General features: G+C 35.2%; 2 protein-coding genes across 3 annotated transcripts; both read left to right on the top strand.

Annotated features, from left to right (window-relative positions):
* Positions 1-5,644: 5,644 nt before the first annotated feature.
* On the top strand, positions 5,645-7,694 carry LOC107732491 (alpha-1,6-mannosyl-glycoprotein 2-beta-N-acetylglucosaminyltransferase-like). The gene is made up of 2 exons (XM_016543839.1): positions 5,645-6,963; positions 7,210-7,694. The coding sequence occupies exons 1-2, from the start codon at positions 5,974-5,976 to the stop codon at positions 7,459-7,461; spliced, it is 1,242 nt and encodes a 413-aa protein (XP_016399325.1). The 5' UTR covers positions 5,645-5,973; the 3' UTR covers positions 7,462-7,694.
* A 3,632-nt stretch (positions 7,695-11,326) lies between these two features.
* On the top strand, positions 11,327-20,381 carry LOC107732490 (E3 ubiquitin-protein ligase RNF8-like). 2 transcript variants are annotated; one of them, XM_016543838.1, is made up of 8 exons: positions 11,327-11,602; positions 12,118-12,246; positions 14,790-15,479; positions 16,813-16,875; positions 16,958-17,047; positions 17,420-17,527; positions 18,635-18,846; positions 20,057-20,177. In XM_016543838.1, exons 1-8 carry the CDS (start codon positions 11,474-11,476, stop codon positions 20,097-20,099), a joined length of 1,464 nt encoding a protein of 487 aa, XP_016399324.1. In that variant the 5' UTR covers positions 11,327-11,473; the 3' UTR covers positions 20,100-20,177. The 2 variants fall into 2 exon arrangements, with proteins under 2 accessions (XP_016399324.1, XP_016399322.1); XM_016543836.1 differs by having other exon boundaries at positions 11,330-11,602; positions 18,635-18,839; positions 20,057-20,381.
* Positions 20,382-25,189: the final 4,808 nt, after the last annotated feature.

Raw genomic sequence — 25,189 nt, 5'->3', positions numbered from 1 at the left:
TTTTTCATCCAGGAAACAGAAAAAAATGAATTATCTCAATGACATTAATTGTTGTTTCAGTTGCTGTGACAAGAATTCAGCATTGCATGAACAAACAAATGTACATTGGCTAAACAAAGTATCTTTCCGGAGAAGAACTAAAATACTATTGTTGAGAGAACTCAAAAGTCTTACTGCATCAAGTTGCCTTATTTATTTATTTTTACGTTTTCTCAACTTTTTTTTTTTTTTTTTCAGTGAAATATGTGGCTGGATTTTGATGTGAGAGACAACAGGAGATGGACTTTTCACTGGAGGAAGTGTTATTATGGATTATGGACTCATATTTTGAAGTGAAAAGTGACAGATTGAAGTTTAAACGTATTAATGATGGATTTTTTTTTCTTTCGAACATGCAGCTTTTGGCTTCACAAGACATTAACTGATGGACTGGAGTGCTGTGGATTACTTGTGGATTATTGTGATGTTTTTATCAGCTGTTTGGACTCTCATTCTGACGGCACCCATTCACTGCAGAGCATCCATTGCTGAGACACTGATGCAATGCTGCATTTCTCCAAACCTGATGAAGAAACAAACTCATCTACATCTTGGATGGCATGAGGGTAAATTTTAATTTTTGGGTGAGCTATTCCTTTAAGCATATTAAATAAATAGTTTCTGATACGCAAACAAGGCCTGTATATGACTTAGGAACACTTGGAATATAGAGTATGTATTAAACAGAAGTCATATACACTACTGTTATGGTAATGTCATTGTATTTTTGGGAGTTTTACAGATGCGGTCACTACTGTCATTGTATGTAAAAGAACTGAACGAAGTGTTTTTGTGATCTATGGAAGAAAGCAGCAAGTCATGCGGGTTTGGAGCAACATGACGGTGAGTAAATGGGTGAACTATTCCTTTAAATCCTGAAGCGTCCTGGGTCTTTGGGTAGAGCTCCCGAACTGTGCTGATTGCATCATAAATTAGGAAATCAGAATCTCTGTAGATGTAGCCAAGGTATATTTATCTGGAATGAAGGTCAGCAAGTATGGCTTTAATACTATATGCATGACTCAAAGACGTTTTACTGTTGAATTAACCATAAATGACTAGGAAAAAAAAGTTTTTACCAGTCACAGCTTTGGAATAATTAAGTTTTTACAATGTTTTTGAAAGAATGGTCACCAAGGCTACATTTATTGGATGAAAAATACAGTAAAAACGGTATTATTGAAATATTATTACAACTTAAAATAACTATTTTCTATTATAATATATTTTAAAGTGTAATTTATTCCTTTGATGCAAAGCTGAATTTTCAGCATCATTACTCCAGTCTTCAGTATCACTCGATCCTTCAGAAATCATTCAAAAACATGGTATACCCAGAGCAACGTACACCACAATAATAGACATTGCACAGTGAGGAAATCCAATCTGGAAGTCATCCAGACCTTTAATTGCGTTCATTCACAACTACTGTAAATCAGACACAAATGATTGGCATTTTTCCATTTCAACCTTTATTTGACGCTCTTAAACAGATAGTTCACTCAAAGATGATAATATCATGATTTACTCACCCTCATGTTATTTCCCTTCTTCCTTGGAACTCAAAAGGAGACTTTTTGAAAGACCTTCCAGTCTATTTTTGAAGCATAAAGGACATAAACCTCTTTAGTCATTATAATATGATAAAGTGACTCTATACTGGAAATGCATCAGCCAGCAAACCTTTATTGCTACTATGACATCAAGAAACGTTTCCCTTTCCAACATGTTTCGCAACCATACGGGGAAAGTCTTTGTTTGACTGTGATGCTATAATAACGTCAGAGTGAACAGCAGTGGATGAGTGTGTGTAAGTGAAGCTGGTCTGCAGTGAGTAACTGTCTGTCTTGCAGCAGCGCTGGTTTCTGCAGTCGTGCAGCTGCACAGTGAGTAACACACACTGACCTTACTGCTGACGACAAAACCACACGAGAGCTGGAATCGCAATAAAACACTATGAGCATTAATTCGTTTTAATAGTCTGTTCAAGAGAGTCTGTGTGCAGGGTGTAACTCATCGAGCCGCACCATTTCTACAGAATTCTGTGCTCAATGAACTTCCCTTCTGAGGATGTTAATGTAAAAGTTAATCTAAAAATAACTGTTCTCCGTAATCAAACAGTGTTGTTTTAGTATTATGTATATACACTGTAAAAAATGATTGCTGCGATTAGTTAACACAACTTAAAATTCAGCATTAGAATAAGTAATAATGTATAAACTTAACATTATCAAAAAATGTAGTTTAGTTAACTTTAGTTTAAAAGTTATCTCAACAAATTTAAAGTTGTTGTAACTAATTGCAACAACATTGTTTTACAGTGTGTGATCATTTTTATTCATATTTTAGTTTTCATTTTTAGTTTAAGTCATTTTATGTTTGTCGTTTTTATTAGTTTTCTTTTTAAAATATTTTTAGATATCTTTAAATTGTTTTTATTTCCTGCTTTAATAATTTTAGTTAGTAACCAAGACAACATTTTCATTTTTATGTTTAGGATTATCATCCGATATTTATATTTTATTTTATTAAAGCTTTATTTTATTATTTTTTTATCTCAAATAAAATTTGAATAACATTTATAAAAGCTATTTTTAATAGCTAGTTAATTATAAATTGATTCGAATTTATTGTTATTACAAGTTCTTTAAATAGTTACAACAATAACAACACTGATCAAAGGTCAAATATACTGTTATATTAAACATTGCTTTAAATTTCAATGTTGTCACTTTTTTAATGCATGTAGCCTACACACATTTCATTTGTAAATATATTCCTATAGATGGCTATTTATTCCTATAAATTCGAAGTCTGAATTTATAACCTTTTCTACCATTTCCTGTTTCACAGCACTGACTTTTTTTGCAGCTTGACATAATTTACGAAGGTCAAAGCACAACATTTATCTTGGGAAGAATGATGATCTCAAACAGATATTTCTGCCTGTAGTTCATTGAATAGTGAGAACATCCAGTTTTATTCTGGAAGCAGATGTTACTATTCCAGATGATCAGTGCTTTCCAGATCAATAGTATGAAACTTCCAATAAGACCAACACAAAAAAGACTGTGATTTTAGCATACAAGCAATGCAAATCTGATTTGTTTTCCAGATTGTTTGTGTTTTCGATTTATTTGATGTTAATATGTGCAAACTATTGTATGGACAAAAAACAAAAATAAAATATCTTCTTTTTTGTTTGTCTGAGGAAGGAAAAGAAACTCATACAGTTTTGGAACAACATGACAGTGAGTAAATTATGACAGAAATGTATCTTGCCAAGAGCCAAATGTGTAAAAATGGAGACTGTGATTGGGACAAAATATATTTTTAAGTATTAAAAAAAAAGCAGAATTTTGGAAGATTTGCAGTCTGATGGGTCGTGAATGTGCTCTGATATGGTGCACAATAGTGTTTTTTTTTTTAAACAACCAAGTTCAAATCAAGCTCTAAACCCCATCTGCTTGCATTCTTCCTGTCACCGCTTTACTTTTCAATAAGGATCTTTGATGGTTTTAAATAACAGTACAGCATCTGCATGCTCAATTTGGCCAAGCCATTGTTTTTAATGATGTCTCTTCTGAGAAACTGCATTGAAAATCTTTTCGTATTAGACATAGCGTGCGTCTCTTATACTTTTCCCTTATTTTTTTGTGCATTTGAATGAGAAACTGGAAAAAGTTAGCCTAGTAGAACGCAAGCTGTAAAACATTTAAAAGCTGTAAATGAGCAATATTGGATGTCAAAACTCAAGAAAAATGTAATTGCAATGAGGAAAGTTAATTCTTTATAGTATTTGTATAGTGATGTTTTTAATCAAGTCCACCCACAGAACTGTGAACAATACTCTCCTGTCTGACATGCTGTGAAAATGGCCAGCCAAAAGTTTGATTGCATGAATTTTTAGAGGTGCTTCTCATATAATCTTGCATGCTTTTATAAAATGCTGACAGCAGCAATGGGATGAAATGTTAAAGGAATGGTTCACTAACAAAAAATTCAAATGTGCTTAAAGAAGTGGCATGTAAAAGACCCTCCAAAGACCTGTTTTAGAAAGACTTTTTGTTTTTATCTGGTGTCAGGAAACAATAAAAGACATTTTCAGTTTTGGAGCCGTCAGGACCATTGTGTCTCATTCCTGTAAACAGAATGTTAATCATTACCACAATATTGAACTAACTGTATAGACTAAAAGGTGAGCACTAAGATAAGATAGCACTCAGTTTGAGAAAAACAAATCATTTAGGTGAAGACTTGCCTTTTTAAATTACAATGGCTCAGTGTGGATTCCAGCACTCATCAGTGATCAAATAAGTATCAAGGATTCAATAAAATCCACATGAATGCACGATGTTTGCACCACTTACCCAATTGGACATTTCTAGTTTTAGCAGAAAGATGCATAATATTCAATCACAAATAGTAAATCATCATGAAATGTGCATGTGGCTTTTGTGCACATGCTTTACAACTGATTAGTTCTGCATTGTTCCCTCAGAAAGCAAGCAAGCAGAAAATTAGTACAGAATGAACAAAATTTCCTCTTTTGTACAAGGTTTTAGTGTCATTTTGACCTTTTGCAAACTATTTAAAAGAAGAACTGCTGAAGACATCGCTAAAGATCTCATCTCACAAAGTTCCCTTAAAGGGGTCATATGATGCAATTTCAATATAAATGAATTTGAAACCAGATTTAATATAAAATTCATACAAGAAGGGGAAACTTGAATAGCTTACGATGCTGAAGATTATGACACTGAAGTGAAATTTTTATTTAGGCCTATCTATAAATTTCCATTTATTAAACTATATTAAATTGTCTTGAACTGTAAACCTAAACATTTCTCTACACTTTTTTTTAAAATGAATTTTGTATATTGTTCTTATGCACTTATGGCACTTATAGTTATAATTTCAATTATATATTCAATATTGTGTGAACTGTTTAATATCCTAATACATTTTATAAAAATCTAAATATAATGTAATATTAGGCTATATATAAAATATATGAATATAAGTAAAACAATAATTGAAAGCTTATTTATTCAGCGTTCAGGTGATGTATAAATCTCAATTTACCCTTATGACTGGTTTTGTTTGGTCCAGGGTCACAATGATTATTAATTGATAATATGTATATGTGTGTGTGTGTGTGTGTGTGTGTGTGTGTGTGTGTGTGTGTGCGCGTGTGTGTGAACAGAATTCACATAATTAATGTTTTACTCACACACATATTCAATGATATTTATTAATATATATATAGAGAGAGAGGCTATGTAGCCTATATTAACATAGCATAATTCATAAATAAATAATGTACGTTGTGTGCGTAATATACATAAAACAATAAATATAATATAAAACATCGAATTCTACAACACTTTGCATTTAATTATATATATTTTTTTATCTAAATGATAGTATAACAAATAAAATGGTAGCCTATATTTATTTATGAGTGCATAATATTTTAACAGATATTACTGACATATTTAAAAATAATAGCTTGAATCATATCTTAAGTATGTCACAAGTATAGTTGTGTGTCGTGTTGGAGTGAGGAGGAGCGAGCGCGTGCTGTAAGCACACGTCAGCAGTAGAGACCTCCTCATTCTCTCAGCACTTTCTCTTCCTGCTTCCAACTTTGTTGCACATGACACTTTATGAGGGTGAGTAGCTCGCGCTTTACAAACAACCAGACTTACGACAAAATATCATTATCATCATCTCACGCGCCGCTTTACGAGTCGCGTGTGTATTCCGCGCTTTCAAAGGACAAAACTCACTCATTAACTTCTCTTGACAGAACGATGTCCGTGTTTCACCTGAACGCTCGCGGTGGAAATGCCCGGATTGTGTCCACAACAGACGCGTAACAGCAGCGTATGATCCAGAGCTTTTGATTTCCACGGTGCTTTGACTGTGAAAATGAGATTCCGGTTGTTGAAGAAGAACTTTATTGCGTTCCTCGTCATTTTAATTGTGTTTATAATGTTGTTTTACACCATACGACGGACTAAAGACGAAACAAACGTGGAGGTGACTGAAAAAGAGGTCTCACAGACTGCTATAATGGTTAAATTTGACTACGGGACCATTGAGAATATGAGGAAGTCTGTCTATGACAGCAACTACCGCCAGTTCATTCAGAATAGAGACAAGTTTCCATTGGATCCTGAGGTGGTTGTCGTCGTGCAAGTCCACAATCGTCCGGCGTACCTCAAAATGCTCATACAGTCCTTGGAAAAAGTCACTGGAATACAAAACACGCTTGTGATATTCAGTCACGACTATTTCTCGGAGGAAATTTCCGATATGGTCAAAGGAATCGGCTTCTGCAAGGTCCTCCAGATCTATTTCCCCTACAGCATCCAGCTGTATCCCAACGAATTCCCAGGACAGGATCCCGAAGATTGTCCGAGAGACATATCGAAGGAGGATGCCGTAAAAAAGGGCTGTTCGAACGCAGAGCACCCGGATTCGTACGGACACTACAGGGAAGCGTCCATCACCCAAACCAAACACCATTGGTGGTGGAAGCTGCATTTCGTGTTCGAGCGAGTGAGGGTTCTTCGGGGATACAACGGCTTTGTCGTCGTCATCGAGGAAGACAACTACCTTCTCCCAGATTTCCACGAATACTTCAAATCCATGGCCGAGCTCAGGAAAACCAAATGCGGGGATTGCGACATCCTCGCCGTAGGCAACCATGACGGTTTATCAGGCTTCCACGAGCTTTCCAGCAAAACCGAGACGGCAGGATGGCTGTCCACCAAGCATAACATAGGAATGGGCATCTCCAGAGAGCTCTACTACAAACTGATGGGATGCAATCATGCATTCTGCACCTATGATGATTATAACTGGGACTGGACCCTGCAGAGCTTGTCTGGTACATGCATCTCCAAACCTCTCAAGGTTCTGGTGGCTCTTGGAAGTCGGGTTCTTCACACGGGAGATTGCGGCCTGCATCAGAAGGAGGATTGCCAGCCGGAAAAGGCTCAGGAGAGGGTGGATGAAGTGCTTAAAGAGGCGCAGATGGCTCTTTTCCCTCCAGCTTTGACCTTGACGGACCTTGGGCCGGTGGAGCACACCTATGATGATTATAACTGGGACTGGACCCTGCAGAGCTTGTCTGGTACATTCATCTCCAAACCTCTCAAGGTTCTGGTGGCTCTTGGAAGTCGGGTTCTTCACACGGGAGATTGCGGCCTGCATCAGAAGGAGGATTGCCGGCCGGAAAAGGCTCAGGAGAGGGTGGATGAAGTGCTTAAAGAGGCGCAGACGGCTCTTTTCCCTCCCGCTTTGACCTTGACGGACCTTGGGCCGGTGGAGCATCAGCCTCACATGAAGAACGGAGGATGGGGGGACGTTCGCGACCACACGCTGTGCATCAACTACGCAGCTCGACTCTGAGCTGGACGCTTTCACTTATGACAGTTTAAGTGCCATTCAGAACATCAGGGTTAAATGATGCAGGTTAAAGGTTTTGCTTTCACCAAAAACAGGAAAATGTGAGCTATAATGGTGTGTATATTGTGCACATTGTGGATGAATCTCAGGTCGAATTTTCACAACATAACCAAAAAACAAAATATTCTCATTACAATATAATGCTTCTGAATTATCCCCCTATTGTTATAATTACAACACTGAAAAAAAAAAACTATTATAGAAAATATTCTTGTGTTGCAAGAAAACACTTTTTCAGTCTTCTTGAAAATTTCCTGTTTAATTTAGTGTCAGTTGCCATTTCTTAGTAATTATTTGTGAAATTGACTAGAAATTTCAGAGGGAAAATTGTTTCAGTGTATGCTTTACAGTTTTCACGCAGGAAATTGCTTGTTAATTTCACAAATAATTACAAAGAATCAACAATGAAATGTGAAATTTTGAGGTAAGACTGAAATAGTGTTTTCTTGTAAAACAAACTCCAGTAATCTTACAACTTCAAATAAATTTTTTTGCAATGCATTTTATAGTAGAAATTGACTATAATATATATATATTTTAAATGAGCGTGCACTAAAGCCAGTACACTGTTACAAAATTAGTTGTAATAACGCAAATATTATTGGTGCACATTTTACAAGAAAATACTGTTTTAGTCTTTCTACTTCAAAATTTCTTGTTTAATTCACTGTGCAGTTTCTTTGTAATTAAATGTGAAATTTAAAAGCAATTTATGAGTGAAAATCGTTTCTACACCAATTTTTTGAGTGATAATACCATGATTATTAATGCTTTACAATTTAAATGATGTATCACTGGCTCTTGGCATTAAGATAATGAGAATTTGTCCTTGGAAATGTGCTTAATTGTGTTAAAAATGTCACAGAACTAAACATATTAATGGTCTTGATAAAACTGGCTTCATTTTATATGCATACAGCACAATAATACATGTAAAAAAACACTTCTTGTTTGATTTTGTGGTGAAATATGACCTGAATATGTTTCCTGAGATCATGACTTTAGCAGATTTGCATAATTTGAATATTACTGACACTTGAACATAGGGAAATTGTTCAAGGTGCAAAAACGTGCATTTTAACATTGCATTTTAACAATTTCTTTCTTAAAAGAATTTCATCACAAATCGTAAACCTTCCAGCAAACAACATCCAGATGGGTGTTTGCTGTAAATAACAATAGTTTGAATGTAACATTCCTTCCGTCTTCCGTTACTGACGTTTCTTAAAAATGGAAGATCTTTTGGGTTGTTTTATGTTTGTTTTTAACATAGGGACATATTTTGGTGGTGTATTTAGATGTGTGAATTCGTGTTTAATGTGCCTTGTAAACATTCTTACATTTGCATATGGCTATTTGCATTTGTGCTCTCCACCCTTTCTAATCTGGGTTTCTTCCGATCATTTCTTTTTTTGACGTGTAGCTACTTTGTTGCCTAACATTGTGTTTAATATCTTGCGTAAATGTACGTGGAAGACAGGAATGACTGCACAGTATTTTGTATGCAACTTGCTCTGTTATTTTCATCAGTTAAACAGGTTTGGCTCCAGACGTTTATCCATACTCGCTGTGAACTGCATGCAAGAGTCTATTTATTTTCCCAACTGAGACACTTAGTAGACGTTGAGGTTCACAGCAGCATAAACGTTCCTGGGATGGAAGAATTAGGCTATATAAGTTGTGGAAATGTCATCTTTACAGCCTTGACATGAAGCCAAAGAAACTGTGCTTGGTTTGGAGAATTTGGAAGATACAACGGTGGACCTCGTGTTTTGTTTCCAGCTGTCTTTTTTTGACGTGTAGCTACTTTGTTGCCTAACATTGTGTTTAATATCTTGCGTAAATGTACGTGGAAGACAGGAATGACTGCACAGTATTTTGTATGCAACTTGCTCTGTTATTTTCATCAGTTAAACAGGTTTGGCTCCAGACGTTTATCCATACTCGCTGTGAACTGCATGCAAGAGTCTATTTATTTTCCCAACTGAGACACTTAGTAGACGTTGAGGTTCACAGCAGCATAAACGTTCCTGGGATGGAAGAATTAGGCTATATAAGTTGTGAAATGTCATCTTTACAGCCTTGACATGAAGCCAAAGAAACTGTGCTTGGTTTGGAGAATTTGGAAGACACAACGGTGGACCTCGTGTTTTGTTTCCAGCTGACCTTCTCTGCGTGTTTCCTCTTTGTTTCCTTTCTGTGATTTCCGTTATGCCTTTAGGGAGGAAAAGCTGACATGCTCAAAAGAGTTGCCAAATGTTTCTGTGGAAATGGATCTGAAATGCATGCTTTTATTGTGTTCTGGGTGAATACTGTATATGTGTAAGTGTGCATGAGAGATATCGCTTGCTCTAGTGATAGGGTAAGAGAATGAAACAGATATGTTTGTTTTCCAAACACAAATCATAATGCTAGCTCTAAAAGCCATATTCATATTTGTTCTTTAAGCTTTCAGCCAAAGATGCGTTGATCATGTCGGCATGTTCAGGAGTGTATATACTGAATCACATCTGTGTAATTCTGTTTTCTCTGATTTATGAATAAGGGGTACTGCTTTTGATGATTTTCTGTTGTTTTTTGAGTGTTTGTCATTTTTTATATAATATATTGCGTGCATAATATCATATTCTGTGTTTGTGTCTCTTTAATAAGGTTGAAACATCTACAATTATGTGCCTGACCTGTGTTTAGATACTGGCAGTGCAGGAAAAATAATTTATATGAATTTTATCAATATTTTATCATACTAGTCAGAAGATGATGTTTTGTGGAAGGAGTTTTTGAATAGCTTATAATCCTCTTCTGGCGTCTTTCTGTTCTTTAAAGTGAGTCAAATCCATGATTTTTTCATTTGAAATGAAAGATTTATAGTTGCCTTCATAATAAGCAGGCTCTGTTTTCTCTGTCTGCTACTGTTTGTCTAACTGTAAGCTTTGTTCAGATAAGATAACCTTCATTTGTTTACTTTCAGAGAGGTTTAAAGGGCCACACTTACTTTGAAAGGAAGAATTGTACTTTGTATTTGCCTCAAGATCGTAAGCGTAAGGAAATAATGATAGGATATGAGGACCAAAAGTAATATTTTAGATATTATTATATTGAAAAATCTAGCAAAAATGTGATTATCGTGTATCGCAGTCACTAGGGGTCGCTAAATTTACCGAACCACTCATGATAGAAATATATATTTTTTGTACATATGAAATGCTAATTGAGACACAAAGTAAATACAGTAAAGCGAAGCACAAAATACTTACAGCTGTAGATTAGCAATGAGCCTGAAGCAGTTATTAAAAACGGTGTCGCCAGATAACGTTAGGTCTAAAAAAAATTTTTTTTTTAATTGAATATTTTAAATTAAATAGCTATTTACTGATATTTATTATTATTAATATTAAGAGTAAATTACTGTCAAGAATGCTGCTGAAACGGCGCGCATGGGTTATCACGTGACACATGTTACTTTTCTCAGCGTTGATCAGGATGACACAATCACAGGCGTTTGTGCTTAATTCGATGAGGGTTTTTAAAAATAATTGTATTGAAATCGCTGCCCTCGTTTACACTTCTAAGGCAGGTAGTAACCTGTAAAATGTACAACTTTTAAAACATACTATTTTTAGTTTACAAAAGTTTTAATTAAGACAAAAAAACGTCTTTGCATTTAAATGCCGCTCAACGAAGAATTCGGTTCTCTGAGCCTCCAACTGCCCTCTTGCGGAGAAGAACCAACTGTCAGAGTCAAACGCCTTCAATAGTGCGCTCAGCCAATTATCTTCAATCCCTAACCCCCCGCAGCCAATCAGAGACTCCGCTGGGCGTCACGTGACGCGCGCAGGCGTGTAGAGTGGAAGCGCTGTGTTCTTGTGAAAAACTCTTGTGCAGTTTTCATGGCGGTATGTGGCGGACAACACAATAAAAACAATATAACTTCACGCTAATTAATGGCGCAGGAATGATGGAAAAGACTGTGGAGCCTCCTTCCTTAAACACCGAGGAAGAGGGTTCTGAAAAAGACAAAATCTGGTGTTTACAGCGTGTGGGGAGAGACCGTGCCTGGCTGCATCTGTTCGAGGGCTCAGAGGTGCATGTTTGCTGAATAAACCTCATCTATTTATATCTGCTTATTATATTCAGAGACTGAATTTGACATGCAGCTTTCTGAGGCAAATTTAAGCGTTTAACTGTAGGTTGAGACAGATTTATTGACCTACATTAATGTTGGAGTCAAAGCAACTCTTTATATTCTCATATTCATTGCTTTTCTGAGTTATGTTTTTATTATTATTATTATTTTTAAAAGGGACAATGCACATTGATTAGCATAAGCACTCAAGTGTAGCATAAGCACTCAATTATGTAAATGTGCCAGATTTAGCCATTCAGGCTAGTTTTCATCTGCAGTCCCTATGTGTCAGCTATGTGCATTTTAACTAATACTGAATTTAAATGTGAAAGTTTTGGGATTTACAATTTAAGAAACAAAGGTGTTTGTCAATAGGTTAATCAATGGCTTCAAATATGTATACATTTTTATTTGATTGATTTCATGATCTAAATACATGATAGCTTATTGCTCTTCTCTCTCTTTTTATTCAGGTTTCTGTTGGTCGTGGTCTAAATGTGACCCATCAGATTCTGTCGACCGGCTGTCCACTGATGATATCCAGAATTCACTGTTTGTTCAAGAGAAATGTTGATGGAGAGTGGACAGTGACGGATAATAAGGTGTAGTATCTGTCTGTTGGTCTATTAAGCTGTCCCTCAGTCTCTCTGTCTATGTATTTCTGTGTTTTTGTCATTCTATCTGTCTGTCTGACAGGCTCTGAAACAGACCTGAAATAAAAATACATTAAAGCGGAATATAAATTAATATATAAATAATAAAAGATAGTACATTTAGCAGTCGCTTTTATCCGAAGCGACTTACAAATGAGGACAAATAAAGCAATCAAATCAACAAAAGAGCAATAAAATGCAAGTGCTATGACAAGTCTTGGTTAGCCTAACGCAGTACAAAAAATAAATAAATACTAAAAATAGGTAATATTCAACAATCTGAATCTGGAGCCTCATTGAGATCCCCACATCTCTGGGACTGAATGATGCAGGGCTTTGAAAATGAAGATCCCAAAAGAAAAGTTTATTAAGAACTAGAATCTAAAATCATATTGCGATATCTTTAACTTCTTGAGTTATAGGCATGCAAACTTTGGAAAAATAAAATTTATGGCACTCAGACAATGCAGTTGCTTTGACAGAAGTAAATGAGATGCATCCCTAGTTTATTTTTTCTTCAGACATTCCTCTTTAAAAGAAAAGAAGTATCATAGTTTTGCAAAATGACCCACATTTGGTTTAAATGTGTACAATTTAACCGTTTACTCCTGGAGCCATATTGAAATTCCAATATCTCTGGAACCGAACCATATAGGGCTTTAATAATAAAGATGCCAAAAGGAAAGTTTGTTAAGACCCAGTATCTAAAAGGGCATTAAGATATCTTTAATACTTCTAGAGTTACAGGCACGCAAACTTTGGAGAAAGAACTTGAAAATAGCTCTTTCCACATTTTTTGAATGGTCACCGTTGGCACATAATGCAACAAAAATGGCTAAAGTCAGCAGATTTTACTAACAGACCTACCAATCTCTGTGTAAAAATAACATTATGATGCTGCCATCTTTCTGAAGTCATTTTTACCCCCTTGTAATTTGTCTTTCTTCAGAAAAAATATTAGCAAAATCAAATATTTGAGCCGGGGAGGTTTTTGAAATTTGGTTGATTTGACACGGAATGACCCAATTAAATATTAAGAAATAACACTGGTGCCATAAAACAGAAATAAAATAATAATAAACAGAAATAAAATAATAAATTGAATCTATAGAAATATTTAAGAAAAAAAAAATAATAGAAATGACAAAAGCAAATAAAATTACTGAATCTTAAACTAAACTAAAAAAGAAAACTGAAAATAAAAAATAAAGCTAATTCAAAATATTGATAGATAATATACAGAAATATATTAAATAAATATTAATATATAGAAATATAAAAAATAATAAAAGACAAAACCCATTATTACTAAGGTTAAAATGGAAAATAAAAGCTATTCAAAATAATTAAAAATATTAATATTAGTGCTGTCAATCGCGATTAATCGCATCCAAAATAAAAGTTTGTTTACATAATATATGTGTGTACAGTGTATATTTATTATGTATATATAAATGCACACACATGCATGTATATATTTAAGAAAAATGTTACGTTTATATATTAAATATATTTATATATGATATAATTTATATGAATATAAATATATACATGTAAATGTAAATATTTTCAAAATATATACTGTATGTGTGTCTTTATATATACATAATAAATATACACAGTACACACGCATATTATGTAAACAAAAACTTTTATTTTGCTTACGATTAATCATTTGACAGCACTAAATAATATACAAATAATATTAAAATAACTGCAGGGATTAAAGTTTTCCCGTCAGTTCATAAAGACAGTCACTTGCTTCCGTGCATATTCATTACCGTGATATATCGCATTACCGAATACCGGCACAAGTCTAATATACACACACATATATATATATATAAAAAATATACAGGGATTAAAGTTCCATCGTTACGACACGGATTTCTGTCAGTTCATAAAGACTGATCAATTGAATGAATGATTCAGTGATAAAATCAGTGACTTGCCGCCACCTGCTGGCGGATTGTTTCATTTTTAGCTTATATTTTCAGTTATTTAAATCATATTTCTGTATTCAAAATTTTATATTTAAAACATTAATCTCCACATGAATTTATGAATTTAATTGCACTCATGCCACCTCTGAGCCTCATTAAACATCTGAAAATGTACCTACGAGCCACTTTTGTAATCTTCTGTGCCACCTCTGTAGTACAAATTAATTTATTAATACTAATTTCATATGATTGGTAACTTATTTGTCTTATTAAAGAAATATTAAATGATTTAAATAACTGAAATTATACGCTAAAAATGTAACTAAATCCGCCAGCAGGTAGCAGCAAGTCACTGATTTTATCACTGAATCATTCATTCGATTGATTCGTTTGAACAGCTGATTCATTCAGGAATGAAGCAAGCGACTGTCTTTATGTACTGACGGAAAACTTTAATCCCTGTACCTGCCATGTAAATGTAAAACAGTGTTTTGTATATTGTGTTTTATTGAAATGTGTCTAACTTGTTTTTCCTGTCTTTATACCCAGAGTCTGAATGGCGTGTGGATAAATGGGAGCCGGATACCGGCTGGAAACCCGTTTTTACTCAAGCAGGGTGACTCTGTGGGGCTCGGCGTCCCTCTCGACGGCAACCCCGTGGAGTTCGACTACATCCTCGTCCAGAAGAATTTCAGTGAAGTCAAATCCTTCTTATCTGGGAATCTTAGCAGAGAATCCGACGCTGCTTCCATAGGCCAAAAACTGAAAAACTCAAAGCGTAAGTTCGATGGAGACGAGTCGGAGCCGTGTCCCACGCAGAACTCCAAATCCAAGCTGTACCGCAGCTCCGGCCCGGATAAGTCGCGTGCGCAGCCCTGTCCGTCCAGGGAATGCCGGGAAACGGAGCAGTTCTTCTCTAAACCCCTGGAGGAGGACAGAAGCGGCGATAAAGCGGGAAGCAGCTCGAGCGGCGGCAGTGAAAGCATTCAGCAGCTGGCTAGCGTACACCGCTACAACAGGAACCTGATGGTCCTGAAGGGCCGCGTGGGCCACACGCAGAAGCGCGCGGCGGAGCTGGAGCGGCAGCAGCATCAGACGCCGGAGAGAGAGCGGGAGATGCAGGATCTGCAGGCGCAGCTGGAGCTGCTGCGGGGTCAGCTGAGGTCACAGCAGGAGCAGGCGCTCAAACGCATAGAGACCCTGGAGAAATCCTTCTGTGAGGAGGAGCAACGTCTGGAGGTGAGCGGCCAATGAGTCATGTTTTTTTGTAGTGAATGGCTGCATTTGTTCAGAAATCCTCTCCCATGGCCTCATCGTATAATAAAGTGTCCATATCCTTCATATGCACACTTTTGAATCTCGCCAGAAGATTTTCACCTGTTGTTTTATGAATGCTATGAATTAGTATGCAGTATGGAAGTATGCAATTTAGGCTACAGACAGAGTGCAGTGATGGCCAGTGTTATCATCAAAAATCATTTTCATTATTTGCAATTAAGCTGAAATAAAATATGAATATTAGATGGAAAAAAACGTATGTAGTATTAGATGAATATTATAGAAAAATGAAAATGAGAAATGTTGCCTTGGCAACTGAATCAGAAATAAAAATTAGAAGTTCTAAAATGACTAAAATTAAAATAAAAAAAGAAATGAAAGCAATTTTTTATAGAATTATGTTTTATCTGATTTTTATATTTAAATAGAAATATAAAAAATAAAAAGGATTAAAATAATAAATTCATCTAGAGCATCAACACAGTGAGATATGTTTGGATGAAGATATTTACTTTTTTTTAAAAATTGAATTATTTATTTGTTTATATTTATTTTTAAGAATATATCTAGATCACATTGCTCTTTCCCATTTGGAGTCCATGATCATCAAAGAATATTTTTGTTATTTGAAATAAAGTTAAAAAAGATAAATCATTTAAATGAAAAACTTTTAGCTGAAATAAAAGTTTAAATTGATGTACTAAAATTAATAAAACAATCAAATAAATTAAAGATAAATAGTAATTAAAATAAAACAAAATGATAAACACATAACAAAACACATAAACCAAATATGCAAAAATAAAAGCTCATTCAAAATATTACAGTTTATTATAATACAAAATCTAACAGGAATTTCAGAGCCGTATCTAGAGCATCATTGTGGCAAGATTTGGATGAGCATATTTATTATATTAATATTTATATATTTTTTTCAGAATATATCTAGTTAATGTTGCTCTTTCCCATTAAGAGTCCACGATCATCTCATTTCATCTCATCACACATTTAGATGAATTAATAAAGCATAAGCTGTAGCTGAAATGTCTTGCTTATCAACCTTGTATGATCTGCTGCAAACTTTGCTTGATTTTCTACAAGATTCAAAAGCTTCTGCTTCATCTAAATACATTTCTTTTGGTTCTCTCCAATAATTTCCTGGTTAATTTTGGATGATCTATCAATAAAATGAACATCATTTTACAACTTAATTCTGGCATGAGAGGAGGCTGTGGGTCATAATATAAAGCCATAACATTTTCTGTGTTTACACAAATATGTTGTTTTCCCAAAGACTGAAAAAGCACAGCAGAATGAGGAAGGCTTGGAAAAACAACTTGAGGCGGCGTTGAAAGAGGTAAGAGAAATAAACTGCACATCTTCAATATTTCATGAGCTTAAGCACAAGTATTACATAATGTTTTCTTTTGCTTTGCCAGCACCGGAAAGTTATTGAGGAGCTCAAACACGCTCGCGAAGGATTCAAGGAAGTTCTTCAAGCCAAAGATAAGGAGCTGGAAGTTACAAAGGTAGCTATGGAAAGGTTGAGCATGAAAATAAATGTACAGTAAAATAAATGCGGCTAAACGAGCACTAAATGAAAGAGATCAGACGTTTAAAGGTTTTGCCAGAACGTGAAAATGTATTGTTTTTCGGTGAATTTCTGTTGAATTTCCGAGCTGTTCTTTCCTGTATAATGAAAGTGAAACGTGATCTGTCAGGCTTCAGAAGTTTATCCCGTCATGCACATTAGTGTTTTCATAGACTAAAATGAGTTGTGCATCAAACTCTTCATGGGTCACCAGATTCGTATAGTGTTTTGTGGAAGTGTAATGACATAATGCCTAAAAATAATAAAAAATAACCCGTTCTATGCGATAATTTGTAACCTTCTCCCACAGGAAGAGAAAGAAAAGGCCAAAGCTCAGAAAGAAGAAGTGGTCACACAGATGACTGAAGTGCTAGAGAGTGAACTGCAATGCAGCATTTGTTCTGAGCTCTTCATTGAGGTAAAAAACACATGATGTGAAAGGTCATGTGATCATATGTAGGAATGATAGGGGAAGAACACTGACTTTTTAAAAGATCAAAATGTTCTTTTCTATAAAAGTTCAGTAGTGTCAAAAACAGAGTGTAGGTTGACGTAGTGTTTTGTGCAAAAACTCCAATGGAAGTATGCAAAGGCCCCAAAAGGTACACTGAAATCACACTTAAAAATGTTTGCATTTAATTGCAATAGATATAAAACAACGTGGCAGTGCAAACAAACAATGCTTGAGCTTTTCGTCAGAGCCATTTTTACTTTTATAATTGTACTTTTACTTTTAATCATTTTTAGTGAATGTATGAAGCCATTTGTTTGCAAGTTCACGTGTCTTTTTAGAATAACCAGCAGTGTAGTTAATTATATTAATTAACAAATTCACAAACTCTGAACATCAGAAAGAATCCAAGATGTTTAGTTTTTTATTTATTTTGAGCAATAGTTTCGTTTTTTGAAACCTAGCAAACTTCATTTTATGAATGGAAGAATGTCCTCATCCCGGGTTTCACTGAAATAAATGCATTATGTAGCGAAATATCAAAGCAAGTGGCAAGTAAGTACAGTTTTAACTGTGGCTTAAATGTCCAAATACTTCGTTTCAAAAGTGTGAGGTAAGATTTATTTATGTTTATGAAAGAAGTCTTTTATGCTCACCAAGGCTGCATTTACTTGAATAACAATATATAGTTAAAACTGTAACATTGTGAAATATTATTACAATTTAAAATAAATATTTTTGGTTGCAATATATTGTAAAAATGTAATTTCTGTTTTGTAAAGCTGAATTTTCAGCATCATTACTCCAATCTTTGCCATCTTGCATGGTCAGATTTTAGTGATGGTTTATGCTGGTTTATTTTGCAACTTATTGTGATGTAAAGTGACCAATCAAAGTTTGTTTGGGTCTTACATGCCATTTCAGAATGGATTTGTGTGAAATGATGCCACAAAAATAGATTAGACCCACAATTTTAGAGAGTTTTGTAATCCTTTTCCAGTTTTGCGTGCAGTCTACATCAGATGGTAATTAGCCGCTTATTCCTCTCGACCTTTGACCTCTGTGACCCCTCAGGCCGTGACGCTGAACTGCGCCCACAGCTTCTGTCAGCATTGTATCCGAGAGTGGCGTAAGCGCAAGGACAAGTGTCCCATGTGCTGGCAGACCATCACGTCTCAGACGCGCTCTCTGGTCCTGGACAACTGCATCGACCGCATGGTAGAGAACCTGAGCGCTGACATGAGAGAGAGACGCCTGGCGCTGATCAATGAGCGGAAAGGTGAGAGGTGCGTGACATCACTGCGTCTACCGTCTGATGGGAGTCTTTGAGAAGTTATGGATTTTTCTGCATTAAAGGAATAGTTCACCCAAAAATGAAGATATGCTGACAATGTACTTTTAGGTTATTCAAGTTGTAGATGAGTTTGTTTCTTCATCAGATTTGGAGAAATGCAGCATTGAGTAGTTCAGCCAAAAATGAAAATGAGCTGAAGATTTACTCACTCTCAGGCCATCCAAGATGCGGATGAGTTTGTTTCTTCATCAGATTTGGAGATATTCAGCATTGCATCACTGTCTAAGCAATGGATGCTCTGCAGTGAATGGGTGCCGTCAGAATGAGAGTCCAAACAGCTGATAAAAACATCACACAAGTAATCCACAGCACTCCAGTCCATCAGTTCACATCTGGAGAAGACAAAAGCTGAAACAAATCCAGCATTAAGGAGTTTTTTTTTAAGTTCAAGCTATTGCTTCCAGCCCAAATATGAGTCCATAATCAATAATAACGCTTTAAAAGCTGAAACAAATCCAGCATTAAGGAGTTTTTTTTTAAGTTCAAACTATTGCTTCCAGCCCAAATATGAGTCCATAATCAATAATAACGCTTCCTCCAGTGAAAAAGTCCATCTCCTGTTGTCTCTCACATCAAAATCCAGCCACATATTTGTTTAGAGCTGTTTTGGCTTGTAATCGCTGCTTGATCTGTGCAGATTTCTCTCCTGATTCAGACCAGAACACTTTTTCACTGGAGGAAGCGTTATTATGGATTATGGACTCGTATTTTGTTTCTTACAAACATGCAGCTTTTGTCTTCACAAGACACTAACTGATGGACTGGAGTGCTGTGGATTACTTGTGGATGTTTTTATCAGCTGTTTGGACTCTCATTCTGACGGCACCCATTCACTGCAGAGCATCCATTGGTGAGCAAGTGACGCAATGCTACATTTCTCCAGATTAAATGTGTATTTTGGATGTTTTTTTTTTTTTTACCCTAATCGGAAAAGCCAAATAGACCAAATTGTCCAAATTGAGCAGTGCATAAAAACAAGTTTTTGCCTGTAGTGTCTTGCTTTCAATCAACAATATAACCAACAGCTGTTCCGCTCAAACTGTCAAGATCAGGTGTGTGGTTAAAAACAAGTCCTCTACGTACAAAAGGTGCTTTAAAAGTATAAAGTCCTGTCTGAAACACAAAATATAAACTGTTCTCAGGTCTGAAAGCAAGCGTCTCTCCAGCAGTCGTGGTAATAAATGACGACAGCAGCAGCAGCAGCAGCAGCGACACGTTCTTTCAGAGCGACAGCTCTGTGTTCCTGGACTCCTCCGAGTCTAACGACTCTCTGGTTCATTATGCAATCGATGACGACTCGTCCTGGACTGATGAGGACGATTATCTCTGACAAACACATGTGAAGAACACAGGCACAGCTCATTTGTTTGGTTTCGTTTAGCCATGCTATTTTTATGTTTGTAGCTCACTGTATGACTTGTTTGGGATTTTCTTGTTAAAATAAACGTTATAGTTATTTTTAACTCAGTCATTTGGATGTTGTTTTAATTAAATGTGTACAGAACTTCACATTTGCATATGCAGAACTGCACAGAAAGACGTTTTTGTAGGAAATTTGAAAATGTTTAATCTACCAATAAGAATGTAGCACATTTTATCTCATTTAAATCCCACAGAATTTTTCCCAAAATCAGCTCAGAAAGTATGAAAAAGCTTATGTGAAACACACACTGAAAGCAAATGATGTGACAAAGCTATGTCGTTCCCATTATAATGTATTGCTGTAGCTGTATTGATCGTTGATTGTAATGGGAACAATTGGTCATTTCCAGTATCTGACACAAGAGGGCAGCAGTGTGGTATTAAATGTTGATCAGTACGGGCCTGTATATCTCTGTTGAATGTATTTGGAATCATAATCTGGACTTTTATTGTTTGTTTTTTACCTTTACTTTTCTTCAGTTTGAAATGCAACAGCATGAAGATAGCTGGTTGCATTTAATCTCCAGATTGATTCTGGAAGTTTTTATAATTCCTTCCTGCATGCTTTAAGGCAAGACACAAGTGAATAGGCAAAAAAAAAAAAACACAGTGTTAGGGAAAGTTGCTTTTAAAGTAATGTATTACAATATTGTATTACTCACTAAAAAAATAGCAATGCATTACTTAGTTACTTTTTTTCATCTGAGTAGGGGGACTGGAGGGCTGTCAGTCAATAAATGGGAAAACTGAGTAACTGGCATTACTTTTTTGAAAAAGTAACTCAACGTTTTCTTGTAAAATAAAAAGTAATGCGTTACTTGAAAAAGTAATCTGATTACGTAACTTGGGTTGCCCTCAACACTGACTATAATAGAGACCACTATGATCCCAAAATTATTAATCACAGTACATTAATGCAGTTTATTTTCATTACACGTTTTCTGAAGTTGTTTAAATATGCACTTATTTGCATATATTTCAAGAACATAAATCTGCATAAAAGCCAGGTTTCATTTCATTGACATATTAGCGTTAAAAGGATTTTACAGAGGGGATTTTGGATTTCTCTTTTTGTCAATATATATCAGACAGTACTGTCAGCAGTCAGCAAAAAATTATGTTTAAGGGATAAAATGTGAATGATATATAAACAAATCTCTCTGTAAAAACCTTCAGATTACACTAGGAATAAAACTTAAAATTTGATGCAAGTGCTACAAGTAGACAAAAACATTTAAGGATATGTATTACAATTAAGATCTACTGACACAAATAGATAATGTGAAATAAATAGACAATTAAATGTGTATTTTAGATGTTTTCTTTCCACTAGTCTGAAGTTATGGAAGCAAAGTTGACCAATGCATAAAAAAAACAATGGTTTTGCCGCTTGTGTCTTGCCTTTAAAAAGAATCAAGGTGACTAAAAGCACTTCACTATTAGTGGCGTTTAAGTCAAGCATCACTATTTCTGTAGCTCATACTTAAGGTTAGTGATTGGAATAAACCCCTAACTTTAAGTGGTAAACTTTTTGTTAGTGGAAAAAAAGGTGTATTTTGTTAAAAGATACACCATTTTTGCAACTTCTTGTCATCGTGTCAGAAACTTTTTCTTGTGCAAACACCCAAAAATCTTCAAAGATGATCTGTGCAAACTGATTTCTTGCATGTTGTGTTGTTCTTCCAACTTAAGCATTGTTTACTTGTCCTGAAAGGCCAGGATCTGACTGAACTGCGCGAGAGTCTCGTGATCCGTGAGTCTGAAGCAGCTGTCGAACGCCAGCGCTGTGAGTCACCCAGCTGGGCCGCATGGAGTGCGCACTTCACCGCCAACATCTACAGCCCTTCTGTGTCATTCCAGTCTATTAGCGCAGCAGTACTGGGAAAGCGTGCGTCTTGTCAGGTGGGATTACACTGGCACGACAGTGATGGGCTGCACACGGGCCTCGGCTCTTGCGTTCTCATCATTGATGTGTCGTGGCAGCAACGCTCTCGCCCGCAGTTTTTTCTCTCTCTTGCTTGTCATGTTGCATTGGTGGTTTAGGCAGTGAGTGTCGCAATATGAGTGACTTGATCTCTTTCTAGGAAGATTTTGGTGAAATGATCAAACCATGAGAAGCGATTGACTGTGGCTGAGGGAGTAATGTTGAGGTCGTGACCTCTGTGAAGTATGGAAGCCATGGTATAAAGAAAATTAAATAAAAAAATGTTTCTCAAAATTATATGACATTTTTCTTGCAACAAATTTATATCTCAGTTACAACTTTTTTTTATCTGATTGTGGGTCATGGAATAAAAAAAAATAAAAAAGGTAATTGCGACTTTTTATCTCATAAGAACTTTTCTTCTCAGAATTGCGAATTCAAGAAATTCTGAGCTTATATCTTGCAATTCTGACTTTATTGTAGTTGCAAGTTTATATTTCACAATTTTGAGTTTATATTTTGCAATTCTGGCTTTTTTCTCAGAATTGCGAATTTATGTCTCATTAAATTAATTTACATCTTGCAATTATGACTTTTTTCTCGCAATTGCAAGGTTATATCTCACGACTTGTCTTAGAATTGCGAATTTATAGCTCACCATTTTGAGTTTCTCTCACAATTCTGAGTTTATATCTCACAATAACGACTTTTCTTAGAATTGCGAATTTGTCTCACCATTTTGAGTTGATCTTGCAATTCTACGTTTATAACTCACAATAATGACTTCTTAGAATTGCGAGAATTCTTAGAATTTATATCTCGCAATTTTGATTTTGTATCTCGTAATTGCGACTTTTTATCTCATAATAAGAACTTTTCTTCTCAGAATTGCGAATTCAAGAAATTCTGAGTTTATATCTTGCAATTCTGACTTTATTGTAGTTGCAAGTTTATATTTCACAATTTTGAGTTTACATTTCGCAATTCTGGCTTTTTTCTCAGAATTGCGAATTTATATCTCATTAAATTAATTTACATCTTGCAATTATGACTTTTTTCTCGCAATTGCAAGGTTATATCTCACGACTTGTCTTAGAATTGCGAATTTATAGCTCACCATTTTGAGTTTATCTCACAATTCTGAGTTTATATCTCACAATAACGACTTTTCTTAGAATTGCGAATTTGTCTCACCATTTTGAGTTTATCTTGCAATTCTAAGTTTACAACTCACAATAATGACTTCTTAGAATTGCGAGAATTCTTAGAATTTATATCGCGCAATTTTGATTTTGTATCTCGTAATTGAGTTTATATCTCACAATTCTGAGTTTATATCTCGCAATTCTGAGTTTGTATCTTGCAATTCTGACTTTTTTCTCACAACTGCGAGTTTATGTCTCACGATAATGATAGTTGTGAATTTATATCTCGCAATTGAGTTTATATCTCGTAATTCCGAGTTTATATCCTAAAACTGACTTTTTTCTCAGGATTGTGAGTTTATATCTTGCAAGTAAGTTTATATCACGTTTCGTGCTTGTCTTGCAATTCTGACTTCGCAATTGTGAGTTTATATTGTATAATAACAAATTTTCTTAGAATTGTGAATTTATATCACACAATTATTTTTTCTTTGCAATTGTGAGTTTGTATCTTGCAATACTGAATTGGAAGAAAAAAGTCAGAAATGTGAGAAACTCAAGGCAAAACAGTCCAAATTGTGTAATTTAAAAATATATATATATATATATTTTAAATCTTGTGGCAGTAACAAGCTTCCAAATTGAGGTGTTTATTGTTTCAATTACTTTTGCTGGATCAGTGATCATTTAAAACTTGATTTTGTTGCACTTTAATTGGATTTTTGTTCTGTGAGTTTGCAGCCATGCTTGGATATTTTGGTGGTTGCATAGAGTTATGTGTTTGTTTGAATGATAATCTAAAATATGGACCTTTCTTGGCTTTATTTGTGTGGTATAAAAAGGCTGACTTGTTTCTCTGGCTGCTGCCGCTCTCGAAACAAGGTGTCTGATGAAGCGTGACATTAGCTTTTAGGGCAAAATGGACGAGTATTGAAGAGGGCTGAAATCTCAGCAGTTTTGGGGTGTCAGTCAAACACTCTGCGTCCTGCAGCACGCCTCAAAACTGCTGCTGAGGTCTGGAGACTCTTCAGGCTGTGTCTAGTTGTTCATGCTGAGGTTGGCATGAGCATAATGAGTGTTTGGAGGTTAACGCTGATTATGCATTGGCTTGTCTAGACAGTCTTCAGATAAGCTATATGCCTTGGATAACGTTGTGCATCACTCTGAATATATACACATCTAACAGGGAACGTTCTCAGAATTATTTATTATTAATTATTCATTAATTATAAAAGTTCATCGAATGTGTTTGAATGTTGCTACTTATTTCAGAATGTTAAGAGAACATTCAAAATAGATATGATAAAATAGAATGTATGCTCGCATAACCAGAAAAAAAAAAACTGGGCGTTTTTAACGTTCAGAGAACATTCAGAAATACAATTTTTATAACGGGTTGTGACATTACTTTTGTGGCAATTATTAAACATATTTTCCCTCCAATTCTCATAACTGTAATGTCAAAAAATAAATAAATATTGACTTAAGCTTTTTTGTTGTTGTTGGTGGGGGGGTTCCCATGCTCAGAGTTTTGAAATAATCATATGTTTATAATGCAATGCATTGTTATTAAGATAATTGTCTTTCTTAAATATGCAATGGTGCCCTTCTGCTATTTACACAGTCACTGAAATCATATGAATGAAATAAATATACTGTATATATAGCCTATATTTTTGACATAAATATTTTGATTTGCATGACCTGCCCCAGATATACACATTATATGACATTTCAAACAAAATATTTATTATTTTTTATTTATTTCATGTCAAAACACGAAA

The sequence above is a fragment of the Sinocyclocheilus rhinocerous genome, unplaced genomic scaffold (genome assembly GCF_001515625.1).
Source record: "Sinocyclocheilus rhinocerous isolate Xijiao unplaced genomic scaffold, SAMN03320098_v1.1 scaffold310, whole genome shotgun sequence".
NCBI classification, from domain to species: Eukaryota; Metazoa; Chordata; class Actinopteri; order Cypriniformes; family Cyprinidae; genus Sinocyclocheilus; species Sinocyclocheilus rhinocerous.
The sequence above is the reverse complement of the archived record's forward strand: the minus strand, read 5'-3'. Positions and strand labels throughout refer to the sequence as shown.